The 25635-nt window shown below is 38.8% G+C and overlaps 1 protein-coding gene across 2 annotated transcripts; it reads right to left on the bottom strand.

Annotated features, from left to right (window-relative positions):
* Positions 1-3486: 3486 nt before the first annotated feature.
* On the bottom strand, positions 3487-24719 carry MED6 (mediator complex subunit 6). 2 transcript variants are annotated; one of them, NM_001131644.1, is given in 8 exon segments: positions 3487-8968; positions 9779-9806; positions 15292-15407; positions 16887-16995; positions 17293-17375; positions 20622-20713; positions 21625-21784; positions 24612-24648. In NM_001131644.1, coding segments are annotated over 8 exon segments (741 nt in total). In that variant the 5' UTR covers positions 24634-24648; the 3' UTR covers positions 3487-8837.
* Between the last annotated feature and the right edge of the window lie 916 nt (positions 24720-25635).

Consider the following 25635-nt stretch of genomic DNA (forward strand, 5'->3'; position numbering starts at 1 on the left):
CAAAAATATTTAAAACTACATGTTACAGAAAATACAACAGACTAAAGCTTACAGAATGCAGTTAGCATGTTTAACTCAATTCTAAAAGTGCAAAAGAAAATCAAGCTGGCAAAATCAACAAGCTATGTATCCATTTCAAAAAGTTTAAAAAGAATAAAAATTAAAATAAATGAAAGTAGAATTAAGGCAATAATAAAGATCAGAAGTTAATAAAATAAAATAGAGATATCAACAAAAGTGTAGGTTTGTTCTTCGAAGATAAAAAAAAGTAAAACTTTACTAACACTGATCAGAAAAAGAGACAACTATCAATGCAACTGTCAGAAATTTTAAAAGGGGGCATAACAGCTTCTGCAGACATTAAAATATCACACACTATTACAAACAACCTTTAGCCTTAACTTTAATTTAGCCTTAACTTTAAATGTAAATAGACAAATTACTAACTAGAAAGATACAATTTACGAAAGCTGATAAAATTTTTTTTAAAAAATCTGAATAGGAAAGAAAATGAATCTATAACTAAAAGTCTTCTATCCAAATATAATACAGGTTTCATTGGTAGATTCTACTACGTATGAGGAAGAAATAATAAAACTCATTCATTCATTCATGTACTCAATAGCCAACAACTGACCCTCAGAAACTCAAGATCAACAGTGGATACTAACAAGCAGATGGCAATATCCGACATGTGCCATGTGCATGGAGTAATTCACAGAGAGCAGGGTAACAGAAGGAGGTCAGAACTACGTAGGGTACATAAAGAGGGTTGAAGAGGGACACGATGGGGGAGGAGAATGGGCTTTGTAGCAGGTATTAGCAGTGCCCTGTGTTAAGCATGCCACTGAAGCACTTACAAAAATAAATAATAGGATGACTTGCTAACGTTTTCCTACTAGAGAAAGTGCTAGGATTAAGCTGCCTTCACAACAGACAGAAGGGGGATTCACAACCCAGTGAGACCAGAAAACTCAGGAAATGTTTCCCAGAGTAAATGTTCTCTGAGCTGGGCTGTGAAGAATAAGCAAGAAGAAGGAAGACAAAGAGAAGGGTAAGAAAGCCTAGGTACAAGAACAGGCATTCAAAGGCATAAAGGTCTTAGAAGCCCTTCCAGGAACCACACTGTTTGGTATGCAAACTCTTTCATGGAAGAGAATATTTCCCAACTCATATAATGCTCACATAACCTTGCTACCAAAATAAAAAAGAAGTTACAGGAAAGAGAATATTACAGGCTAATCTTAAATGTTAAATCAAGCGTAAAATCCTAAACAAAATCTCAGCAAATTAACCTCAATAGTACATAAAAAGATAGTATCATGAAAAAGTGGGGTTTATTCCTGAAATACAACATCGGTTAACATTTGGATGAAAATGAAAACAGTGTAATCCATCATATTATCAGAAGAAAAGAGAATTATCATCTGTTATCTCAACAGATGCTCCTCCCAAAAAAGTACATATAAAATGTGTTTGATAAAATTGAAAACTACTAGATTTCCACTTTCTGCCATAGTGGAGTAACTGGCACCAAATATGTCCTTACATCATAAGAACTAGAACACTAGAACAAATATATGAAACAACTACTTTCAAGCCTTGAAAGAAAAATGGTTGGCGCAGAACTATAACCCCTAAAATTCATTTGAAACATAACGAAATTGGAGTTCTCAAACATCCTGATTTCAAAACTTACCACAAAACTACAGTAATCAAAAACAGTGTAGTACTGGTATACAGACAGACATATGGACCAATGGAATACAACAGAGTCTCTCAAATACAAGGTCAAAGGTTTTTGACAAGGGCCAAGACTATTCAATGGAGAAATAGTCTTTTCAACAAATGGAGTTGGGAAAACTGGATATACACATGCAAAAGAACAAGCTGGACTCTTACTTTACAGTATATTCAAAAATTAACTCAAAATGGATCAAAGAACTAAATGTAAGAGCTTAAACTGCAAAACACGTAGAAGAAAACATAGGGGAAGCACTTAATGACATTGGATTTGGCAGTGATTTCTTGGATGACACCAAAAGCACAGGCAATAGAAGAAATAATAAATTGGACGTTAGAAAAATTAAAGTTTTTGTACATCAATGGACATTATCAACAGAATGAAAAACAACTCACACAGAATAGGAGAAAATCTTTGTGAATCATAAAACTAATACTGAATTCACATCCAGAATATATAAAAGAACTTCTACAATTCAAAACCACCAAAAAAAATCATTTTTAAAAATGATCTTTGACAAAGTCAACAAAAATAAACACTGGGGAAAGGATACCCTATTCAGTAAGTGGTGCAGGAAAAACTGACTAGGCATATGCAGAAGAATGAAATTGGGCCTCTAATACTCACCAAATACAAAAACTATCTCAGGATGCACCAAAAACTTAAATGTAAGACCTCAAATTATACAAATCCTAGAAGAAAATCTAGGGAAAACTCTTCTGGACATTGGCCTAGGTGAAGAACTTATGACTAAGACCTCAAAGGCAAATGCAACAAAAACAAAAAATAGACAAATGAGACGTACTTGAACTAAAGCGTCTGCACAGCAAAAGAAACAATCAACAGAATAAGCAGACAACCTGCAGACTGGGAGAAATTATTTGCACATTACGCATCCAACAAAGGACTAATATCCAGAACCTATAAGGATCTTAAATAAATGAACAAGAATAAAACAACATTAAAAGTGGGCAAAGGACATGAACAGATGCCTCTTTTTTAAATTTTAGATTCAGGAGGTACACATGGGGGTTTGATACAAGGGTATATTGTGTGATGCTGAGGTTTGGACTTCTAACAATGCTGTTGCCAAAGTAGGGAACATAGTACTTGATAAGTTTTTCAACTCTTGCCCCCCTCCCTCCCCACTTTTGGAATCTTAAGTGCTTATTGTTCCCATCTTTGTGTCTATGTGCACTCAGTGTATAGCTCCCACTTGTAAGTCAGAACATGTGGTATTTGGTTTTCCATTTCTGTGTTAATTTGCTTAGGATGATGGCCTCCAGCTGCTTTCATGTTGCTGCATTATTTGATTCATTTTTATGGCTGCATAGTATTCCATGGTGTATATGCACATTTTTTAAATCCAATCCACTGTTGATGGGCACCTTGACTGATTCCATGCCTTTGCTGTTGTTAATAGTGCTGCAATAAACATACAAATGCAGGTGTCTTTTTGGTAGAATGATCTACTTTCCTTTGGTAGGATACCCAGTAATGGGATTGCTGGGTCGAATGGGACTTCTATTTTTAGATCTTTGCAAAATCTCCAAACTGCTTTCCACAGGTGCAGAAATAATTTACATTCCCACCAAGTGTGTAAGTGTTCCCTTTTCTCCACATCTTTGCCAACATCTGTTTTTTGACTTTTTAATAATAGCCATTCTGACTGACATGAGATGGTATCTCGTCGTGGTTTTAATTTGCATTTCTCTGATTAGTAATATTAAGCTTTTTTTTTGTTTTTTGGCTGCTTGTGTGTCTTTTTGGAAGTGTCTGTTCAAAATGTCCTAGCCAGAGCAATTAGGCAAGACAAAGAATTAAAAGGCATACACATAGGGAAAAAAGGAAGTCAAAATATCTCTCTTCAGTGACAATATGATTCTATACCTAGAAAACTCTAAGGATTCTGCCAAAGACTCCTAGACATAATAAATAATTTAAGCAAAGTCTCAGGATACAAAATCAGCATACAAAAATCTGTAGGATTTCTATGCACCAATAATGTTCAAGCTGCAAACCAAACCAAGAATGCAATTCGATTTATAATAGGCACAAAACAAAATACCTAAGAATACATCCAACTAAGGAGGTGAAAGATCTCTATAAGGAGAACCACAAAACATCGCTGAAAGAAATCATAGATGACACAAATAAATGGAAATGCATTCCACAATCATGGATTGGCAAGGCAAACCTAAACAAAAGAATAAAGTCAGAAGCATCACATTATTCAAACTCAAACTATACTACAAGACTACAGTAACCAAAACAGCATGGTACTGGTACAAAAACAGACACATAGACCAATGGAACAGAATAGAGGCCCCTGAAATAAAGCCACACACCTACAATCAATTATTTGACAAAGTCAACAAAAATAAACAATAATAAAAAATAAACACACACACATCCAGTCTAAAAAATTAAATTTAAAAAAATGTTCAGAGCACTTGAATAGATGTTTCAAAAGGAGCTAAACAAGTAGCCAAAAAGCACATGAAAATCTTAATATCACTAGTCATTAGGGATTGCAAATCAAAACCAGTGCGATCCCAGCTTGCACCTATTAGGACAGCTATTAACAGAAAATCACAAGAATTGGTGAGGATGTGGAGAAACTGGAGCCTTCAGGGTTTGCTGGTTGAAATGTAAAATGGTACAGCTGCCATTGAAGACAGCATGGTGGTTCCTCAAAAAGTTAAAAATAGAATTACCACTTCTGAATACATACACAAAAGAACTGGATGCAGGGACTCAAACAGATATTTGTACATCAGTGTTCATAGAAGCATTATTCACAATAGCCAAAAGGTGGAAAACAACTCAAATGTCCACTGAAAGATGAATAAACAAAACGTGTGTCCACACACATAGATACTGAAATATTACTCAGCCTTAAAAAGGAAATTCTGACACACGCTACAACACAGAATAACCCTGAAGACATCATGCTAAGTCAAAGGACAAATACTGTAAGATTCCATTTATATGAGGTACCTAGTCAATGTCAGAAAGTAGAATGGTAGTTGCCAGGAGCTGGAGGAAAAAGGGAAAGTGGAGTTACTGTTTAATGGGTACAGAGTTTCCATTTGGGATAACAAAGTTCTGGAGATGAATAATGTTGAAGTGAAAGTACAAACATGAATGTACTTCACGTTGATGAACCAATAAAAAAAATGTGCAGAAGACCTGAAAACACAAAAATGAGTATCCAAGTAGCCAAACATATGAAAAAATGTTCACCACCAATTACCAGGAAATGTAAATTGCACCCCTAAAAAGATACCACTGAACACATGACTAAATTTTTCCTTGGGTATCAAGGGTCAACAAAGGTGTGGTACAACTGGAGCCTTATACCCTGCTGGCTGGAGTATAAACTGGTATAACCACTTTGGTAAGCATTTTCACATCATCAACTAAAGTTGAATAAAGGGAGCTTCATGAGCCAGCAATTTGAATAAAATAGTAAAATGAGCCTATGTACACTGCATTAGTTCCCTAGAGCTGCCCTAACAAAGTACAACAATCTGGGAGACTTAAACAATAAATTTATTGTCTCAAAATTCTGGAGGCTGAAAATCCAAAATCAAAGTGTCAGCAGGGCTATGGGCTATGCTTTCTCTGAAACCTGTAGGGGAATCCTTCTTTGCCTCTTAGCTTCTGGTGATTGGCCGGAAATCTTTGGCATTCCTTGGCTTGTAGATGCATCACTCTGATCCTCCATCTTCACATGGCATTCTCCCTTTGTCTCTTCACACAGCTTTCCTTTTATAAAGACACCAGTCATATCAGATAAGAGGCCCACTCTACTCCAGTATGGCCTCATCTTAACCCATAACATCTGCAATTACCCTGTCTTCAAATGAGGTCACATTCTAAGGTACTGGGGGTTAAGATTTCTGTATACCTTGTTTGAAGAAGAGGACACAATTCAGCCCATAATATACACCAAAAAGCGATATAATATTCACACGATTAGAATATTCCTGAAATTGCATATTACAGGTTCATAAAAATAGAATATTCATAAAAGCAATTTTAATAGCCAAAAACTATGAACAACACAAATGTCTATCACCATTAGAATGAATTCTAAAGTTGTAATATGTTCATGCAATACTACACAGAAATTAAAATAACTACAAATGAAACAACTCTGATGAACTTCACAGACATAAAAGAAGCCATACATGAAATGCACACACTGAACCAATTATATTAAATTTTTAAAATAGGCAATCTAAACATTTATTTAGGGATGCATGGTTACAGACTAGAACTGCAAAGACAAGTGATTACCATAAAACTGAGGATGAAGATGATTAAGCGTTAAAATCAGGAGGGGACATAAAGGAGCTTCTGGGGTACTAGCAAAGTTCAATTTCTTAACCCACATAAGTTACACAATTACAATGAGTTTTACTCCATTACTGACCCTGTCAGTTGAAAAGGCCTAGAAGCAATGACACCCCAGTAGCAATGAACATACCCAGCACACAGATCTTGATTTCCAAATGCTATTCTCCACTAAAAGAAATAGAAGTGCCTGGCTCCAGGGTTGAAATGAGCCTGGAATATCTGATTGTGCTAAAGAGCAAAGAAATCACTCAATGGATGATGAAGTCATATCAAAAGGACACGGGATCAGCTTGACGGAGCTCCCATTGGCCCGATTTAGGACAATTTGGGCATCAATATGAATGATAGTAAAGAAATATAAACACTGAAGAAAATAAGAATCCAGGAGTCCACAATGATATTTTTAGAAAGGGGGGAGAAATGAAAGCTGTTTATAGCAGAAAGCTAACTAATAACATAAAACAATGAAATCAGAAAATCACCATTTGGCAACCATCAGAGTAATAAATGATTCAGGCAAGACTTATCAATGGAGGCTAACTAGTGGGTAAAAGTTTGAGAAATAACAGGATACTCAGAGCCTCAAAATATTCCAAGATACTTATAAAAGGAAAAATAACTTTACAGTGGAGTAACCTTATAGACACTAACTTAACCAAGTGATTAATGTTAACATCACCAGAAACGGAGCAAATTGACAGCATGTGCCTCCGTAAGCATCTTTTCTATGGCATTCCTCACAAAAATGCATGAGGTGAATTTCATCATGAGAATACATCAAACAGACCCAAATTGAGAGACATTCCACAAAACACATGGCTTCAACTACAAATATCAAGGTTATGAAAAACAAGCAAGATTAAAGAACTATTCCAGGTTACAGGAGACTGAAAAGACAGGACAACTAAATGTGGCCCATAACTCAGGATTTTCTTCTGTTGTAAATGGCATTATTGGCACCACTGGTGAAACACAAATAACATCGAAAGAGAGAGGGAGAAAGAAACAGCAAGTGACAGGAGAGCAAGAGTCAGAGACAGAAGAGAGAAAGAAAATAAAGACTAAAATACAGAAAAATGGTAACAGATAGAGAAGTAGGGTAAAAGGTATATATAGGAATTCTTCGTACTATTCTTACAACTTTTCTGTTTGCCGGAAATTATGTCAAAATAAGAAGTTGAAAGACAAAAATCTCACACAATACATAAAATTAGACATTTCATAAAAGCATAAAACAAAGATGAGAAATTCTTCAACCACTTTAAATACTAAAATACCACTTTTGCTACTTAATTAACACTAAAAACATAAATGACAAAATTTCAGTGGTAGCAATTCTGGAAAACCTGATACATACTTTCAAACTTCGCTGTTTGAGTGATCACTAGTCCAACATTTTGAGGAACAACTTAGCAATATGGACTAAGAGCAATAAAAATGCAGAGACTCTAGTGATTCCACTTCTGGAACTCTACCCTAAGGAAATAAATACCAAACATTGAAAAGGCATTATACAAAGATATAATCACAGCAGTCTTATTTAAAATAATGTAAACTGGGAAAAAATCCCAAATATAACACAGAAAGAAAACTGAGATACAATCATTTACAGAAATTCGGACACTAAAACAGTCTATAAAAACTACATAAACATGGGGAAAAGCTTACAACAGATATAATAAAGTAAAATTGTATGAAAGGAATGATTAAACTACATTTTTAAAAGCATCTACATGCAGCAAGCACTCAGCCCCCTTGCCATGAAATACCCTGTGCTGCCTAGGGACTTTGCAGACTTCCTACCAGCAAGAAGCCCCTCACCAGATGCAGCCAATCAATGCTGGACTTCTCAGCCTCCATAACTTTTAAAAAAATAAATTCCTTTTCTTTATTGAAAAAAAAAGTATCTACACACAGAATAAGATTAAAATTCACAACACTGTTACAGTATTTATAGGGTAATGGTATTGGTGAGTGAGGCTTTTCCTTTTCTTCATCTTCCAAAATGTCAGCAACTGTTTATTTTAATACTGAGGATTATGTAACCGAACAAAAAGAAATATGCTTAGTTACTACTTTAACATCTTTTGTGTCTTCAAAGTGCATCCGAAAAATATCAGTTATGATGAAGAAAAAAGTCATGATGAAGCAATATATACAAATACCTTTATTTTGCTTTTAAACATATCTACCAGTAAACATGTGAGTGTGTAGGTTGCTCAAGTCCAGGAGAGGAAAGGTTACAGAAGATATATAACAAATATTCACAAGAAATCATGATGGGAATAATATCTTTTCTTTTTTTTTTGAGACAAAGTCTCGCTCTGTCGCCCAGGCTGGAGTGCAACAGCATGATAATCAGCTCAGGGCAACCTCCACCTCCTGGGTTCAAGCAAGTCTCCTGTCTCAGCCTCCCGAGTAGCTGGGACTACAGGCGCCCGCCACCACGCCCGGCTAATTTTTGTATTTTTAGTAGAGACGGGGTTTCACCATATTGGTCAGGCTGGTCTTGAACTTCTGACCTCAAGTGATCCACCCGCCTCAGCCTCCCAAAGTGCTGGGATTACAGGCGTGAGCCACCGCACCCGGCCTAATATCCTTTCAAAAAATAAGTGCATTCCATACAAATAAGAAGGTTACAATAAAGTACTTCAAAGCTCAAGAGCCACAGTACTGAGGTATGATAACTAGCATGAGGAGTCTTCCAGGCTTCTCTTTTGTCCAGTACTCACTGAAGTCTCATCCGTTTTTCAGGGGGGCCTTTAGCACTCACTGTCTGTTGTACATTCTTTGTGGTCTCCTTCTCCTCAGGTTTTACAGTTTCTGGTACAGGTTCTGCCTCTTTCTTTGTCTGATCCACTAGATATCAAAAGTAGATTTTTTGGGGAGGGAGATATGGGTGGGGGGAATGAGATAAATGGTTAATATGAATGGTTCACATTTTCAAATTCATTTTTAACTGCTTATCTCAAGTTCTAGATCTAGCTGTTTCCCCAGGCAGATGTATACAACAACCCCGTTACAAACCTAACAACCTGATAACTCAAGGAAATTAATGAAACTACACAGCATTTAAGTAAGACAGTATGGAAAAACAAGATATATAATTACTCTAACCCAGTACCATGATGGTTCAATACCTGTTTTCAATAATGTAACAGAAAACATCATTGTGTAAAAATACAGATTTGATGAAGAAACCTCGAATCACAGTGGCTCCCTCACACCTCCTCAATACCTACTTTTTCCCTCCCAATTCATCTTTTCACTACCACAGTCACTACCACAATGGCACCACCTGCTGACAGTTCAGCAGATCTCAAAGATTAAGAGTAAAAAACTACAATGGGAGACTCTAGAACAAGACTGTCCAATCCGCCGCCCACGGGCAGCATGTGGCCCAGGACGGCTTTGAATGTGGCCCAACACAAATCTGTAAACTTTCTTAAAACATTATGAGACTTTTTTTTCTTTTTTTTTTTTCAGCTCATCAGCCATCATTAGTGTTATTTTACATGTGACCCAAGACAATTCTTCTTCCAATGAGACCCAGCCCCAGCTCTAGAAGGACAAAATGACCACAGCTCATTTCACATGCTATAGTTGTTACTGATTTACAGGCTGTTTGATCTTATTTCAAGCGTAGTAAGAATATTACATGAACCATACCTGGAACAGGCTTTTCTCCAGGCTTTAGCTATAATTTTTTAGAAAAAAGGGAGGGGAGGAAGAGGAAAAAGAAGAAAACAGGTCAAGTTGGCAAAACTTCTTCTTCCTGATGTCATATTAATAAAATGAAAGCTTCATCCAAATTACATTTCAAATGACTTTGTGAAGAAAAACTACTATTTATGTACTATAAAGTAAATTTATCATTTTCTACTTCTTATTCCCCATTCCAGAAAAGACACAAATCAAAAACTAGAACAAGATAGTCAACCAACCATAAAAACACTTGAACATTTAACAAAGACTTCCACCTCCACACCCAGGCTACAATGCTTTATAAAAAGCAGTTCAGTAGAATCCAATGGGAAGAAATAATGAAGTCTTTCAATACTCCAGAGTCTTATTTACTTAGGGGTTATGAATTATGGGAAGGGAGAATGAAGTATGGATGAACCATGACTTTTAAAGTTGGCAGGCATGGGAAATTTGGAGGGAAAAGAGATTTCCGATGAGTCTATTATTAAAAACCAATCTATAGGAAAAAAAGGTAAGAGCATTAGAGGTTAGAAACAAGGTCAGGTCCTTCACTCTGCAGAGCAATTCTTTCACTTGATTAAGCTCTGTCATCTCCTTTGCCCCATTCCCCAAGATAAATGCTCTACAACATCCTTGTCTTCTTCTACCCCTCATTCTCATCCGATGACACTGTCTCCCATGTTTAAAAACAACAACAACAAAACCAGGATGCCAACACCACCAACTTCCTTACCATCTACCTTCAAACTTATTATAACTTTATATACATATACACATATATATTTAAAATACCTTATTACTTCCATATCATCTTAGAAGAAAAAAGCAGTCTCTTCATTTCTAATGCCTCCATCTGTGTGCTGAATCTTTCTGGATTTACATGCCCTCCCTAGGCCTTCTTACCTATTCCCACTCCTAACAACTACAAAATTTTCTGATATTACATGTTCCGGGTTCATGCTGACAACTGCCAACTATCCTACTCCAACTGCAAGTCCTGGGAATCTTTACACTTAACAAGACCAAAACTGAGTTTCATATTATTATCCACTGTGCAATAAAAAGGTTACTACAGAAGGCCTGAGGCTGCTATACTTAGAAAGGCCTGCTTGCAAGGTTGGCCCTTGGCTAGTGTCTAGAAACTTGGATTTTTGGAGGGTTCCCACCATTCCCTGATAATAGTGGCTCATTGTGCCTAGACTGCACAAACAATGCAATTTAGGCTGAATACCTGCTTTCTTCAGAGGTTGTGGAATGTTGGTATGTGCTACATAGAGGATACCTACATGAAGAGCTCCCCCAACTCCAAAAACACAACTTGGGTACCAGGTCTCTAATGGATCTCCTTGGGCAGAAATATCACACATATGTTGCTGCATTTTCACTGTTGAGAGAAGAGTGCACTCTGTGTAACCTCTTAAGGGAAGGAGAAAGTATAAGGAAGCCTGCACACAGATTCTTCCAGACTCTGCTGCGTTCTTTTCCCTTATGATCTGGCTATATACATCCTTACTATATTATAGCAATAAATCTTAGCTGAGTACAACTACATGCTGAGTCCTTTGAGTCCTGCTAGCAATCTCCAAATACGGGAGTCATCATGAGAACCCCCAACAAAGCCACATATCACATTATCTTGTGAAAATATCAATACTTAAACATGTCCAAAGTAATTTTGAGGGAAATTGTTTTTCTTTAAAATAGGAGAGGAAACATAGGGAGGAACATTGAGGAGAGTAAAAAAATTGAAAAGGGGGATTTTTCTACTGTCAGCACTGAACTACATTTAAACTACACTGGACACTGAACTATATTTGGACATTGGAATAATGTCATTATTTACCCAACATAATACACTGTCTAATCTTTTCTAGTAAATCCTGCCAGACTAGTAGAACATGGTTTGAGATGGGGATATATAACAAGAGTGCTTCTTGGAGCAAATTTAATCAGGTGGCTTTGGTTTAGATAATCCTAGTTGAAGTAATATCCTATGGTATTCTAGCAGCTTCTAAAACCAGCAATAAAAAGACAGTCCTCATAAAAGGCTCCAAGGACCGAAACTCTCATCACATCAGTATTAGTGCAACTTCCAGCAGTAACAAGAATTAAAATATGGAAAAAGGAGCTTCAAAGAAGCAGACAGGACTTCTCCAATATTCTCCTGAGCATCCCCTTATAGGGGCAACATCCCTGGGTACCACAAGCCCAATTGCTCGATAAAATTGATTAGTAGGAATACCTGCTGTATCCTTATCCGAACTACAAATAGTTCTGGAGGATGCAATGGGTAAAGAGGAGTTCATATGAACTAAAAGAAGTTCTGGGAGACTTGAAGTAGATTATTTTCTTCTCTAGATCTGAGGCTGGAAAATTTTTTGTTAGGAAAAGCAAAAAAGATTATTAATAGTTCTAGAGAAAGCCATCTTTCTCCTAGTTATGTTACACAGAGCTGGATATACTCTATCTTTGGGAGTTGGGTTTTGGCCCTTGGATGGTAAAAGAAATGCAGGGTTCAGGAATATGATGATATAAGTATGAATGTGGCTAAACCTTTAAAAGAAAAAGGTAAAAAACTCACTGAAATGATATGAAATCTGCAGTCTGCTTAAAAATAATTGGGAGGGGCCAGGCGTGGTGGCTCATGCCTGTAATCCCAGCATTTTGGGAGGCCGAGGTGGGCAGATCACGAGATCAGGAGATCGAGACTATCCTGGCTAGCGCAGTGAAACCCCATCTCTACTAAAAAATACAAAAAATTAGCCGGGCGTGGTGGCAGGTGCCTGTAGTCCCAGCTACTCGGGAGGCTGAGGCAGGAGAATGGCATGAACCCAGGAGGTGGAGCTTGCAGTGAGCTGAGATTGCGCCACTGCACTCCAGCCTGGGCGACAGAGCGAGACTCCGTCTCAAAAATAATAATAATAATAATAATAATAATAATTGGGAGGAAGTAGGGGAAGAAGAGATAAAACAAGCTTGGCCATTTTGGTAACTGTTGAGGCAGGCTAAAGGGTAGAGGGGGTTTTATTTTTAATTATTCTCTCTGCTTTCATGTTTTTAAAATTACCATACTTTTCTATAAAGTAAAGAGTTTTTATTTTAAGAATCAAGAGAGTCTTTGAGCTTTCTACAATGTCTAGCCTAGCCCACCAGGACAGGACAGCAAACAAGAATCAAGGCAGCATCCCTAGACGGGGGGGGGGCGGGAAAAAAAGTTGTCTTTCACTGGAGTACCTCAGGACTCAAATACAACAGCAAACTACCGAATGTTCTTTAGGTCAGTCAATGAAAACCAAACCCCTAACAACTGTATTTCAACCAAAACCTGTTTCTCTCCCTGTATTCTGAATTTTAGTTAACAATACCTAGTCTAATTCTAGGCCTAAAACCCCAGAATCACCCTTTGTCCAATCTCTCCAAATCCAACCACCAAATTAACGCAATCCTAACTCTGAAATACCTCCTGAATCTGTCTCCTCTCTATCCTATGGCCACAGAATTCAAGCTTTCCACAATTTAAGTGCCCTGACTCCAAACTTCACGTGATTTCCTAAGCATCCCCCCCATACTGTTACTAGTTACATTCCTAAAACACAAAACTGACTACACTACTCCCTTGCAACTACTTTTAAATACCCAATGGGTCCTTATCACCATTAGCAATAATTCTCAACTAGTCACCTGAAGATGAGGTAGAGGAGTTTTTAGTGAGAATACACTCCTAGAGTATATACTTGAAAAACATTATACAAAATTTCTCCTGGTTTGGTCTGTCTTTGGTTATGATAGCTGTTGGTTTAAAACTTAAAATAACTCTGAATGCATCTGGAGGCCTGTTGTGTTTATGGGAGTGGTAATGGGTTGTAAGTTTAAAATAGAGAAGAAACATAGGCCTCCAGGATTAAATCCCGGCTCCTTTGCATAGCATACAAAATCCTTCTCAACTGACCTTAATCCATTTTTTAAGTCTCATCTTCCATTACTCTTCCCCTCCACAAACACAGAGTAAACCTTCAGAGGATTTTTCTGGTTTCTGAACATATGTTCACTAACTCATGTTTCTGGTTTTGCATGTTCTATTACCATTTTCTAGATCACGACTGTTCAAAAGAAATGTGAGCCACAAATGCAAGCTATACATGTAATTTTAAATTTTCTTGTCACATTTTTAAAAAGAAACATGTATTTTATTTAACTAAATATACCTAAAATAATATTTCAACATATAATCAATATTTTTAAACTACTGAGATATTTTACATACATTCTTTTTCATACAAGTCTGAAATCCAGTATGTATACTGCACTTACATCACAACTCAATCTGGGCTAGCTGTGTTTCAAATGCTAATAGTCACATGTGCCTCGTGGTTACCATACTGGACAGCACATGTCTAGGTGTCTTCCCCTGGCCTACCTAGCATACACTATGTATGCTAGGTAGGTATTCACCAAATGAATGGTCAACTACACCTAACTTCTTACATTCTGTAGAGGTCACTCATCACCCTACATACAGCTATAATTCATTTATTTATTTATTCAACAGACAATGTTCCATCTTCAAGTGCAGTTGATGAGATTCCTCTAAACTGGCTTTCCTGTCCTGAGTTCCATCTTATGTCCTCTGGTCTCTTCACCACTACATCACAATTCCAATAGCACCTATCTCTCACTACAGCAGAGTTAGGGAAGAGAGAAGGGGAGGCCTGTTCTAAAGTCATCTCATGTGAAAAATTTCATTTAGTTTAAAATTTCCCTTGAAAATCCCTTAAAGAGCTCCTAACAAAAACAGGGTATATGATCTTGTATGTACATTGTAAAGGTCCAGAAGAATTGAGACTAGCCATGAGAACAGCATATTCATCTATTCCATTCCATATCTACTAGACTCCAAAAGCTCATTTAGTAGAATGGCAGGTGGATTTGCTATTGCTGTTAGAAATCTCCCTGCCCCTCCAAATCACACAGTGGAATTCATATAACTTAAAACCCCAACATAGGGTATCTATTAATCACTCCTGTCTCCTCTGTTTATTATGCCAAACACTCTACCTCAGATGTTCTGTTCTTTTTGTTACACAAGTGTTAACTATTCTATCATTTAGGTTGTTCAGATATCTACTACATCAGGCTGGAAGGTGGCACGTAGAGTAAAAACAGCATGAGTTTCATATTCTAGTTTTGTTACCACCTGTGACACTTTCAGCAACCTTTTGAATGAGAATATTATCTACATGCAGTCCTCATAGTTTGTGAAGATTCAGTAAGAAACACAAAACAGTGTTAATTCCATTCCATTTACCCATTTCTTCCATTAAGTCTTTCGAAACCTTTCCTTTGATACAGAGATCATTTTTTAACTAATGACGAAAATCGTAATTTTAGGTCACATCTGAAACAGTTCTCAATTAAAAATAAATATATATGCCATAAAGAAGTGTCAAATCAAGATTAACCACACATATTCTCATTACCTGCACAAATTTGGGTGGAAATTTTTGTCTGAGGTCTAAAAGTAAAGCATCCACACGTTGTCTCTGAAAAATAGAGCTTGGTTCTTCTTTCCTTTTGGCTTTAGGTCTGACTTTATCTATTAAAATATGAAGTCCAAATCAAAACATTGCCTACTTAGTTTGGTGTCTCATATTTTACAAATCTTAATCCACCATGAATATACCCAAACTTCATTATTTTTAATGGCTGCTGTACCAAAGATAATTCCCAAAATAAGGTAAACACAGCATATACCAGAAGTGTTGTTAACTCTCCCTCTTAACTGAAGTTAAATTCTAACATTTAAGCTGATACATATGTCTTTTAAAGATACTTCAGTTTTGGTATATAAGCATGCACAACCATAAGAGTTTTAAAGCTAAAGTTTTTCATAATTACCTAAATCACAATCCAAATTATTGGCTTGAAATTACCTTTGTTATTTTAAGTGTATTAAATGGTCTTTTCCCACAAAACCTACTAGGAACAAATGGAAATGCAGGTTTCACAAACTCAAGCTACCATATTCAATTACTAAGACTGTAATTCACTGAAAAAAAATAATAAAACAGAAAATCATGAAGACAAAAAAGAAAAGAACCTGAAAGAGAAATTCTGAAGTTAATCACATGTGGGATTTGCCCTTGGGAGGGAGGTGTATTGGGAAACTGTCTCTAAGCAAAGGATTCCAGATAAGTGTTACTCCGAACACTTGGTTATCGTAGGGGAAAAGAGCCATTGGGCCAATTTTAGTCAACAAAGGCAAACTTTCCTTCATCAAATGTTCCTGCTTATACCTACTATTAAGAAGATACAGGTCTGAATTCTATTCAAATGCTGTTTCCCTCAGTAATTTATTCTGAGTTGCTATTTCTCAGAAAAGGAAATGGAGAATACAAGTATGCTGTTACAGGCACATTTCTGGAGGTAGTCGAACAGTAAAATATGATGAAGACAGTAGCAGATTACATGGAAACTTAGAGGACCTGGAGCCACAAGAGGTGATGAGATGGAAAGATCAGAAAACAGACTGGCCATCTGGGGATAGGGCTCTAAAAAGCAATCTCTCTCATCTCCTCTGTTTTGAAGACTGGAGGAATAAAGAGTTCCAGATACCAAGATAACTCAACAGTCAGGTAAGGAAGGAATATCATCTCTGCTCATTCCATACCACTGTCTCTCCTATGTTCCTTTTTTTTTTCTTTGTAGAGACCAGGTTTCACTATGTTGCCCAGGCTGATCTTGAACTCCTGGGCTCAGGTGATCCACCTGCCTTGGCATTCCAAAGTGCCGGGATTACAGGAGTGAGCCACCACACCTGGCCCCAAATATTTTAAAATCTTGAATCACTTTAACAAAGACTACCAGTTACCTAACAGAGTGAACTTGCATCTGTTCCTATGTGAAAGCTATTATTACCACATCTAGTTACATGAATTTCAGCTGCAACAAAGCCATCATCCCATGAAAAACTGAAACACACTTAGAAAAGATCAACAGCCATTTTCCTAAAGAAAACAGCTTCATTCTCAGAGGATCAAAAAGTGTTTTAGGAGGGTCTGGATGTTCTACTTACCTTGCTCTTCATGATCTTTGAAGTGCCACCAATACCCTTTGGAAGGATGATATCGACAGTATGACATAGCTTCATCAAAAGCTGACTGAATACCATGCACTGCAGTAAGCTTGTAAAAGGAAAATAAATTCTAAATTTATCATTAGGTCGACCAAAATTTCCAAAGTAAATACTCACAAAATATTACATATGCAAAGACAGAACCTATTTTTCAGAACCTAAATTACTATATAGTTGAGACTATGAAATATACTTTGAGCACCGACTTGGCTCACAGTAACCAAAGTTCAAGACATTCTAATAGTCAATACTTTACACAAGGCAGAGGAGCTCCAGTTTGATTACTGGAAGCAAGGTAGCTAATTAAAAGTTTTCTTTAGTGCTTAAAGAATGTGAAGACACTTACCACTCTAGAGTTTATAACTGATCCCAAGTCTGGTGCCTGATAGATCACTCCAGCAATGATATAGTAATCAGCTAGTGGGATAACTAAAACAGTGGGGAAAAAAGGTTTATAAATACAGCTATGGACACAAACTGCTAAACAGATTCTCATAAAAAGAACTAAAATCTGACATTTTCCCATAAGGCAGGGTTTAGCAATTACTGTTTTGGTAAAGCTGTACTAGAAAACAGCCACAACCAATCATTTACATATTATCTATGGCTGCTCTGGCAATAATTGAGCACTGTCACAGAGACTACGAGGCCCACAAACCCCAAGTATTTCGTCACTGGCCCTTTTCAGATAAAGTATGCCCACTGTTGCCCTCCAGCAGTGCTTCTCAAATTTTAATGTGCATCTGAATTACCTGGGGACCTTGTTAAAATTAGATTCTTATTCAGTAGGGATAGTGCATTTCTAACGAGTTCCCAAAAGATGCCAATACTGTTGTCAGTCAACCTTACTTAAGGGAGTAAGACCTTGGAGCAAGACAGACTGGGGGTCCAGTGTAAAGATATCAAATGCAATGAGCTTGCTTTTGTGCCCCAGTGCTGGGTCCTAAGGAATAAGATAGCTGCTAGTGAGGCTACTACCATCTTGTGTAATTTCTATACCTTGAATTCTCTCACCATGGAAATCTTGTCTTGTCGCTGGTTTGCCTTGGTTCTAAGGTTCTCTTTTACTCTGGGCAGGGACTCTAGATCTTTATTTTGAAACTAAATTTGGATTCCAGAATCACAACTTCTTTAATCAAGTCATTCTCTGAAAACAATGCCAAGTTAAAGGTTGTCCATAAATGTCTTAATGAGGGTATCTAATTGAGAGATGTAGCTAGAATAACACCCATCTGGCTCCCCTATCTTGAATCTTCTCTTCAGTATGACCTTATCCATGGTCTTGGCTTGATTCTAATGTCTTCAATTTCTGGTCATCACTGGAAAAGGTGTCTAGCTCTTTGATTCAAAACCAAATCTGGACTCTACACTCTTCAGTGTTGTTTCTAAATCAAGTTTTCAGTAGGTAGTACAACCCAGGCAAGGCTTTTAGTTGAATGCACCACTGAAGATTTTCAATTGATCCTCTATTAATTTGATATGACCGGATCTACCACGCATTTTGTAAAAGAATTAACTCAGTGGACTGAGATGAAAAAAAAAGTTAATTGTGGTTATCAGCAAAGCCTGAGTCCTGTCCTCTCACTCTCCTCCCCAGACAGCATGAGTTTCACCACTCACTCCACCTTCTCCACCAACTACTGGTCCCTGGGCTCCATCGAGGCACCCAGCCGCGGCACCCAGCCAGTCAGCAGCACGGCCTGCGTCTATAGAGGCACTGGAGGCTCTGGTTCCCAGATCTCCATGTCCCGCTCCACCAGCTTTCAGGGTAGCTTGGGGTACAGGGGCCTGGCCATGGGATGGCCAGGGTTCTAGCAGGAATGGGAGGCATCCAGAACGAGGAGGAGACCATGCAAAGCCTGAACCTACCCTGGTTCAATGCCTGGCCTCCTACCTGGACAGAGTGAGGAGACTGGAGACTGAGAACCAGAGGCTAGAGAGCAAAATCCAGGAGCACCCGGATAAGAAGGGACCCCAGGTCAGAGATTGGGGCCATTACTTCAAGACCATCGAGGACCTGAGGGCTCAGATCTTCTCAAATACTGTGGACAATGCCCACATTGTTCTGCAGATCGACAATGCCCATCTTGCTGCTGATAGAGTCAAGTATGAGACAGAGCTGGCCATGTATCAGTCCGTGGAGAGCAACATCCATGGGCTCTGCAAGGTCAATGACACCAATGTCACTCGGCTTCAGCTACAGACAGAGATTGAGGCTCTCAAGAAGGAGCTGCTCTTCATGAAGAACCGTGAAGAGGAAGTAAAGGCCTACAAGCCCAGACTGCCAGCTCTGGGTTGACGATGAAGGTAGATACCCCCAAATCTCAGGACCTTGCCAAGATCACAGGAGACATCTGGGCCTAATACGAAGAGCTGGCTCAGAAGAACTGAGAGGAGCTAGACAAGTACTGGTCTCAGCAGACTGAGGAGGGCACCACAGTGGTCACTATGCAGTCTGCCAAGGTTGGAGCTGCTGAGGTGACGCTCACGGAGCTGAGAGGTACGGTCCAGTCCTTGGAGACAGACCTGGACTCGATTAGAAATCTGAAGGCCAGCTTGGAGAACAGCCTGAGGGAGGTGGAGGCCTGCTACGCCCTGCAGATGGAGCAGCTCAACAGGATCCTGCCGTACCTGGAGTTGGAGCTGGCACAGGCCGGGGCAGAGAGGCAGGAGCACAGGCCCAGGAGTACGAGGCCCTGCTGAACATCAAGGTCAAGCTGGAGGCTGAGATCACCACCTACCGCCGCCTGCTGGAAGACAGCCAGGACTTCAATCTTGGTGATGCCCTGGACAGCAGCAACTCCTTGCAAACCATCCAAAAGACCCCACCTGCCAGGTAGTGGATGGCAGAGTGGTGTCTGAGACCAACAACATCAAAGTTCTGAGACATTAAGCCAGCAGAAGCAGGGTACCCTTTGAAGAGCAGGAGGCCAATAAAAAGTTCAGAGGTCAAAAAACAAAACAAAGTTACTTGGGATGCTTGACATTCAGTCGGTATACCAACTGTGCTCACAGAAAGAGGTACCTTTGATGCAGTGAGTTGCTCTGACTGTTAGTGCTTGAAGAGTTGTCCTTGGGCATGCTCGAAGAGTCCTGGTATCCAAGTATACAACTAGTGGAACTTGGCTTTTGAAACATTTCCTACATGATAGTTATGCTGGTTGTACCAGCCTTTGCAGACAATTTGTACAAACAATGTGATTATAGTAGACACCAGATTTCTTTTGGAAAATCTAAAAATCTGGTGGGCAGAGGATGTCCAAGCAACCAACCCTCTATAAAAATCCCTGGCTCAGAGTCTTAAATGGACTTCCCTGAGCAGACATATTGAATGCAGCTGCATTTCACTGCTGGATGGAGGGCACACTCTGTGGCCCTTCACAAGCAAGAGGGAAAGCATAAGAAACTTGCACATGGATTCCTACAGACCCCACCTGACATGTCTTTTTCCAGTACTAATCTGGCTGTGTACCCTTACTGTGTTGTCATAACAAATCTTAGCTGTAAGTACAACCATATGCTAAGTCTGGTGAGTCCTCCAGCATAGTACTGAACATGTATGTGGTCTTGGAGACCCCCGAAACAGAAACCAATCAAAAAAACAAGTTAGGTCAGGAAGTAAATAAATTATGGTATTTTAAAAAGAAAACAATGCCTAAAGTTTACACATTTTACCTTGGGCAGGGGACTGCCGCTGTTGCTTCCGAATGATGAAAAGAATGGGCTCTTGAGCATGCAAAAGGATGTATTCGATTCCAACCATCTGACTGAAAACAGAACACAGACATCCAAAGATCTATAAATGCCCTACAAATAATTTTATAAGACATTCAAATTATTATATAAAAATGCAGCAACACTTTAAATAGGATTAAAACTCCCTATGTTTGGTGCTATAATCTGGCTGTTGAGTAAAACTGGCTGTTTTCCCAGACAGGTGGCATATAGATAAAGTAAGATTTGTTTTTAAACAACAAAATTTCTCTACAAAAATGTATTATAAATTTAAATCTAAGTATTTTCAGTCAGAAAAGTACACCGAAGAGTGTCCGTTTCAAAAAGGCAATCAAAATGCCATGATGCTTCCTGACCAAATCTACGCATACAAAATATAAAAATAAACATGAAGATACAACTATATATACTACCAAACTAGAAAACATCAAAAACTTTATCCTCATCCCAACAAATTTTTTTACCTGACAGATTATGGTTAAAAGCAACAATAAGTTGTCTCAATAGCTGTATTTGCCCCATAACAAAAGCCATTTAAAATATAACAGATATTTAATTTTATAAGCTCCTCCTCAATATTTAGCTGACAATAGGAAAATTATATGAACAGTTGTTTCAAATACTTTTGTAATATAAACTAGATATAAAAGAGACAATAATTATAGTTGCCTGGTTGAGAATAACAGCATTGCCAAAATCACTCATCAGATCCAAATCTAAACCTGTTATATTGTAATTAAACATTATGAAGTTATACAGAAAAGATCTCTGTTAAAAGTGAATACTAATAGTTACCTTGCATGTCAAATTTGCATAAACCCAAACAAAACTCCAGTTTTTCTTCTAAAAGTTCTACTCTGCACTTCATGATCCACAGCTTGAAAGAACTGTTCATTGCAAAACTTGTATTTGGAAAAAGTGCTACCTTCTTAAAATAACTTACTTCAAGTGTTCTAATGTTAGCCTCTGCATTTTGACCACTTCATTATTACATGTTCTGTCATAAAAAGGATTACTTCTTTCTGAAAAGTAATCCAGGACACTACCACTGTTCAAAATAGGGATCCAAGAGCTGTCAACCCAAGAAATTCCCAGCAGATTGTCTATGGGAAAAAAAACAAAATGATAAAGGATTAGAAAAACAGAAAGAATCCAATCCAACAAACATTTATTATACATCGAATGTAGTAGGCACTGTGAATATAAGGATGACATAGATCCTAACCAACACACTCTCATGATGTAACAGAAGAGATTATGCAAGAAAGCAATAACATGATTAAGTGTTATGATAAAGACATGGTGAAACCCTGTCTCTACTAAAAATACAAAAAATTCTGGCTGGGCGCGGTGGCTCACGCCTGTAATCCCAGCACTTTAGGGGGCTGAGGTAGGTGGATCACCCGAGGTTGGGAGTTTGAGACCAGCCTGACCAACATGGAGAAACCCCGTCTCTACTAAAAATACAAAATTAGCCGGGCGTGTTTGCACATGCCCATAATCCCAGCTACTTGGGAGACTGAGGCAGAAGAATCGCTTGCACCCAGACGGTGGAGATTGTGGTGAGACGAGATCACGCCACTGGACTCCAGCCTGAGCAACAACAGTGAAACTCCGTCTCAAAAAAAGAAAAAAACAAAACAAAAAATTAGCCGGGCATGGTGGTGGACACCTGTAATCCCAGCTACTCGGGAGGCTGTGGCAAGAGAATCGCTTGGACCCAGGAGGCGGAGGTTGCAGTGAGCCGAGATCGCGCCACTGCACTCCAGCCTGGGCGACACAGCGAGACTCCGTCTCAAAAAAAAAGACATGAAGAAATGTGTTACGAGACTACAGAGGACCTGGGGAAACGAAAATCATTTTTCACGTGGTGAGAAGGTGGGTTTTAGCATGATATGTTAAAGAATAAATAGAAACTTACACAGAGAAAAGGGCAAAGTAATTCCAAGCAGAGAGAATGTATATACAGAGGTGTAAAAATATAAAGTATATTATATTTTTAGAGAATAATTTCATTAGGTGAAGAAGTGATAAGATTTAAAATTTAGAAAAGACTTTTTTTTTTTAATTGGAAATCCTTAATGCTGGCAAGGAATTCAAAATTTTCAAATAACATGTATGCCCAAGAGAACACATCTATAGCTACCAGTTTGAGATCTCTCAATTATGGATAGAGAAGTTAGGAAGCTATTATTGTAGATGAGATGATAATGATGTAAAAGCTAAGGGATAAACAGGAAGTAGAGTTCCCTTAACTACAGCCACACGGTTTCATATTTAGAGTAGAATTAAATCATAGCTTTTAAAAAGACATGATAAAGCTAGATACTTTTAATAAATGAGCTTGTACTGGCTATTGGCTTTCATGATGCTTCATACCACTGACTGTACTGAACATCACTAGGTGTAAATCATGAACATCAAAATGCCTATACAATACTGGTTGAAAAACTTCTCTCTCTCTTATACTGTCATTACCTCAGGCATCTTCAAAGAAGTCAGACCTAAGTGACAGGCAGTTTTGAGCCAAGTGACTCAACTGAGAAAAATTATATAAAGGTAAAATGTACTTTGTGTGCTATAAAATAAAGGAGGAGACAGATAAAGTGCGTTAATAACCAAATAATTAGTATAGACCATTTAGATAGTTCATCATAACTGGATCATGCAATAACCAAATACACAACAGGCCAGGAAATAACATTTTCAGAAATGGCCTCCTAACCGGTTTTCCTAATTCTACCCTTGCCCTCCTACACTGTTCCCAGCAGCCAATGTAGTCCTAAAAAAAAGTCAGATCACATCATTCCTCTGATGGAAACTCCTCCAATGGCTCTCCGTTTTACTCAGAGGAAAAGCCAAAGACGTTATCACAGCTTTCAACACCTTTCTGACCTCATCTCCTTCCCACACCCTCTCTCACTTCCCTCCAGCCACACTGGCCTCCTTGCTGTTCCTTTAACACACCAAACACATTCTTATTTTAGAGTCTTTGCCATGATCCTAACAATCTGAATTATAAGTAAAACATTTTATAAACTAAATGTTTCTCTTTTTTATTCTGTAGCAAGGCAACATGTTGACATAGCCCAAGCATTCTGACAGCATTCTAACCATCAGCAAGTGATGAAATAAATAATGAAAGACACGTATGTAAAATCATGATCCAGAAGTGCTGAAGATCACCGGATAACTATAAATGAGAATATTTGTAATAAATGTGTTAGACCCCAATCCAGTTAATATTAAAAAAAGGCATCTCAAACACCTCCCTTTAAAAATCAAGTACTGTATACACAAAAACAACTCTACGTGCTCCCCAAGATCAAGCAGCAGTTAAGGGGTGACATCTCCATACATTTATTCACTGACTGATTCAATATTTGAGTACCTCTACAGTTCAGCTGTGAAAAAAATACGACCCCTGCCCATAATAATTGCCGGACGTTCGATGTAAAGTATTATCGACTCAAAAAAAAAGAAAATATCTGGGATTCATGCTCAGGGACCCGTGCGGTGCGGTCTAAAGAATTAGGCAGCCACCATGCCAAGCCCCAAGAGATGAATCAAATAAAGTTGGCTCATTATCCCATTCCCTTCTCTGCCTAAACGCCATTCCTTCACTCCAATAGAATAGCCCTAATGTTGTTGCAGAGATACGTGTGTAGAACAATACTCCAGCTCTGAAAGCTCAAAACCCAGAGCTTCTTCCAACCCCTTCTCTCCGACGCTTCCAAGAGATGCTCCAAGAACTTGGAAAAAAAAAACTCGTCAACGTTTCGCTAGATCACAGCCTTGGGTTGTCCACAAAAACCACTCAAAAAAGCTTGAGACCTCACACAAAGGAACCTAAACCTTGAAACCGCGAGCTATAACATCCCAAACTAGTCCACAGACAATCAAGAGACAAAATATAGCAATACAGTATACCTCGGATATCCACCGCCGCCATAATTCCGAAAGCGTTCACAGATTCTCTTTCCGGCGCAAAGTAAACGTAAGCCTAGGCCGCCGGAAGCAGCGGGTTGAAGAGAGTGCGCATGGGTGAGGAGGGACGTAGAGCGGAAGAGGGGGCGGGGAGGGGCGGGGCGGGGCGGGGAGGGGCGGGGCGGGGCGGGGCGGGCAGGAGAGAGGCAGGGCTGGGAGGTGCGGGTGGGAGGGGAGGGGAGGGGAGGGAGCGGAAAGCGGGAGAGGCGGGGGAGGCGGGAAACGCGGGGTAGGGTGGGGTGGGGTGGGGTGGGGTGGGGTGGGGTAGGGGGATGGGAGGGGACGGGACGTAGAAAGGTTGGTGCAGGGGAGCAGGGAAAGACTAGAAGAGGGATGGGCCAAAGAAGGAAAACGGGAGGGCGGATTACTGGGAAAAAATTAGAAGACTTAGGGGACAGAAAGACCAAGTGAAGTCCCGCCCCACGCCCACCACTGATGGAAGAATTCTGTCTTGATCGTCTGTGATCGTCAAGAAAACAAATTCTGATGCTGTAGAGTTGTGCTTGGGAGCGTCTCAATTTTAAAAGCTGCTCGGGTGTATCCACTGAGCTATCAGATTTAGGAACGATGGTCATTTATATTTTTCTGCCTGCATCAGGTATTGGGATGGGACAGGACTTAAGAATTTGGGAGTCATTGGCTTTTATGTGACTAAATCCATTAAAAATCTAAACCAATTAAAGAAGCCTCTGAGAAAAATTTCACAACACAGGAAATGCTTCTGAAGTGAAATATTAATAAGATTAAGAGAAAGGGAATACCCCTGGGTCCCAGAGTAATGAGCAAATGTCTGCATTCCAAGTAGTCTGGAGTAGGTAGCAAGACTCCAAAGAGGGAATGATTCTGTGTACGGGGAAGCTACAGAAAGCCTCAGAATCTCAAGCTTCACTGTGGTTCTGTAAAAGCAAAACGATACAGAAATATGCAAACAACACGCAGATACTAGGAAGAGGATGCCAAAATCTGA

The sequence above is a fragment of the Pongo abelii genome, chromosome 15, assembly GCF_028885655.2.
Source record: "Pongo abelii isolate AG06213 chromosome 15, NHGRI_mPonAbe1-v2.0_pri, whole genome shotgun sequence".
Lineage (NCBI taxonomy): Eukaryota > Metazoa > Chordata > Mammalia > Primates > Hominidae > Pongo > Pongo abelii.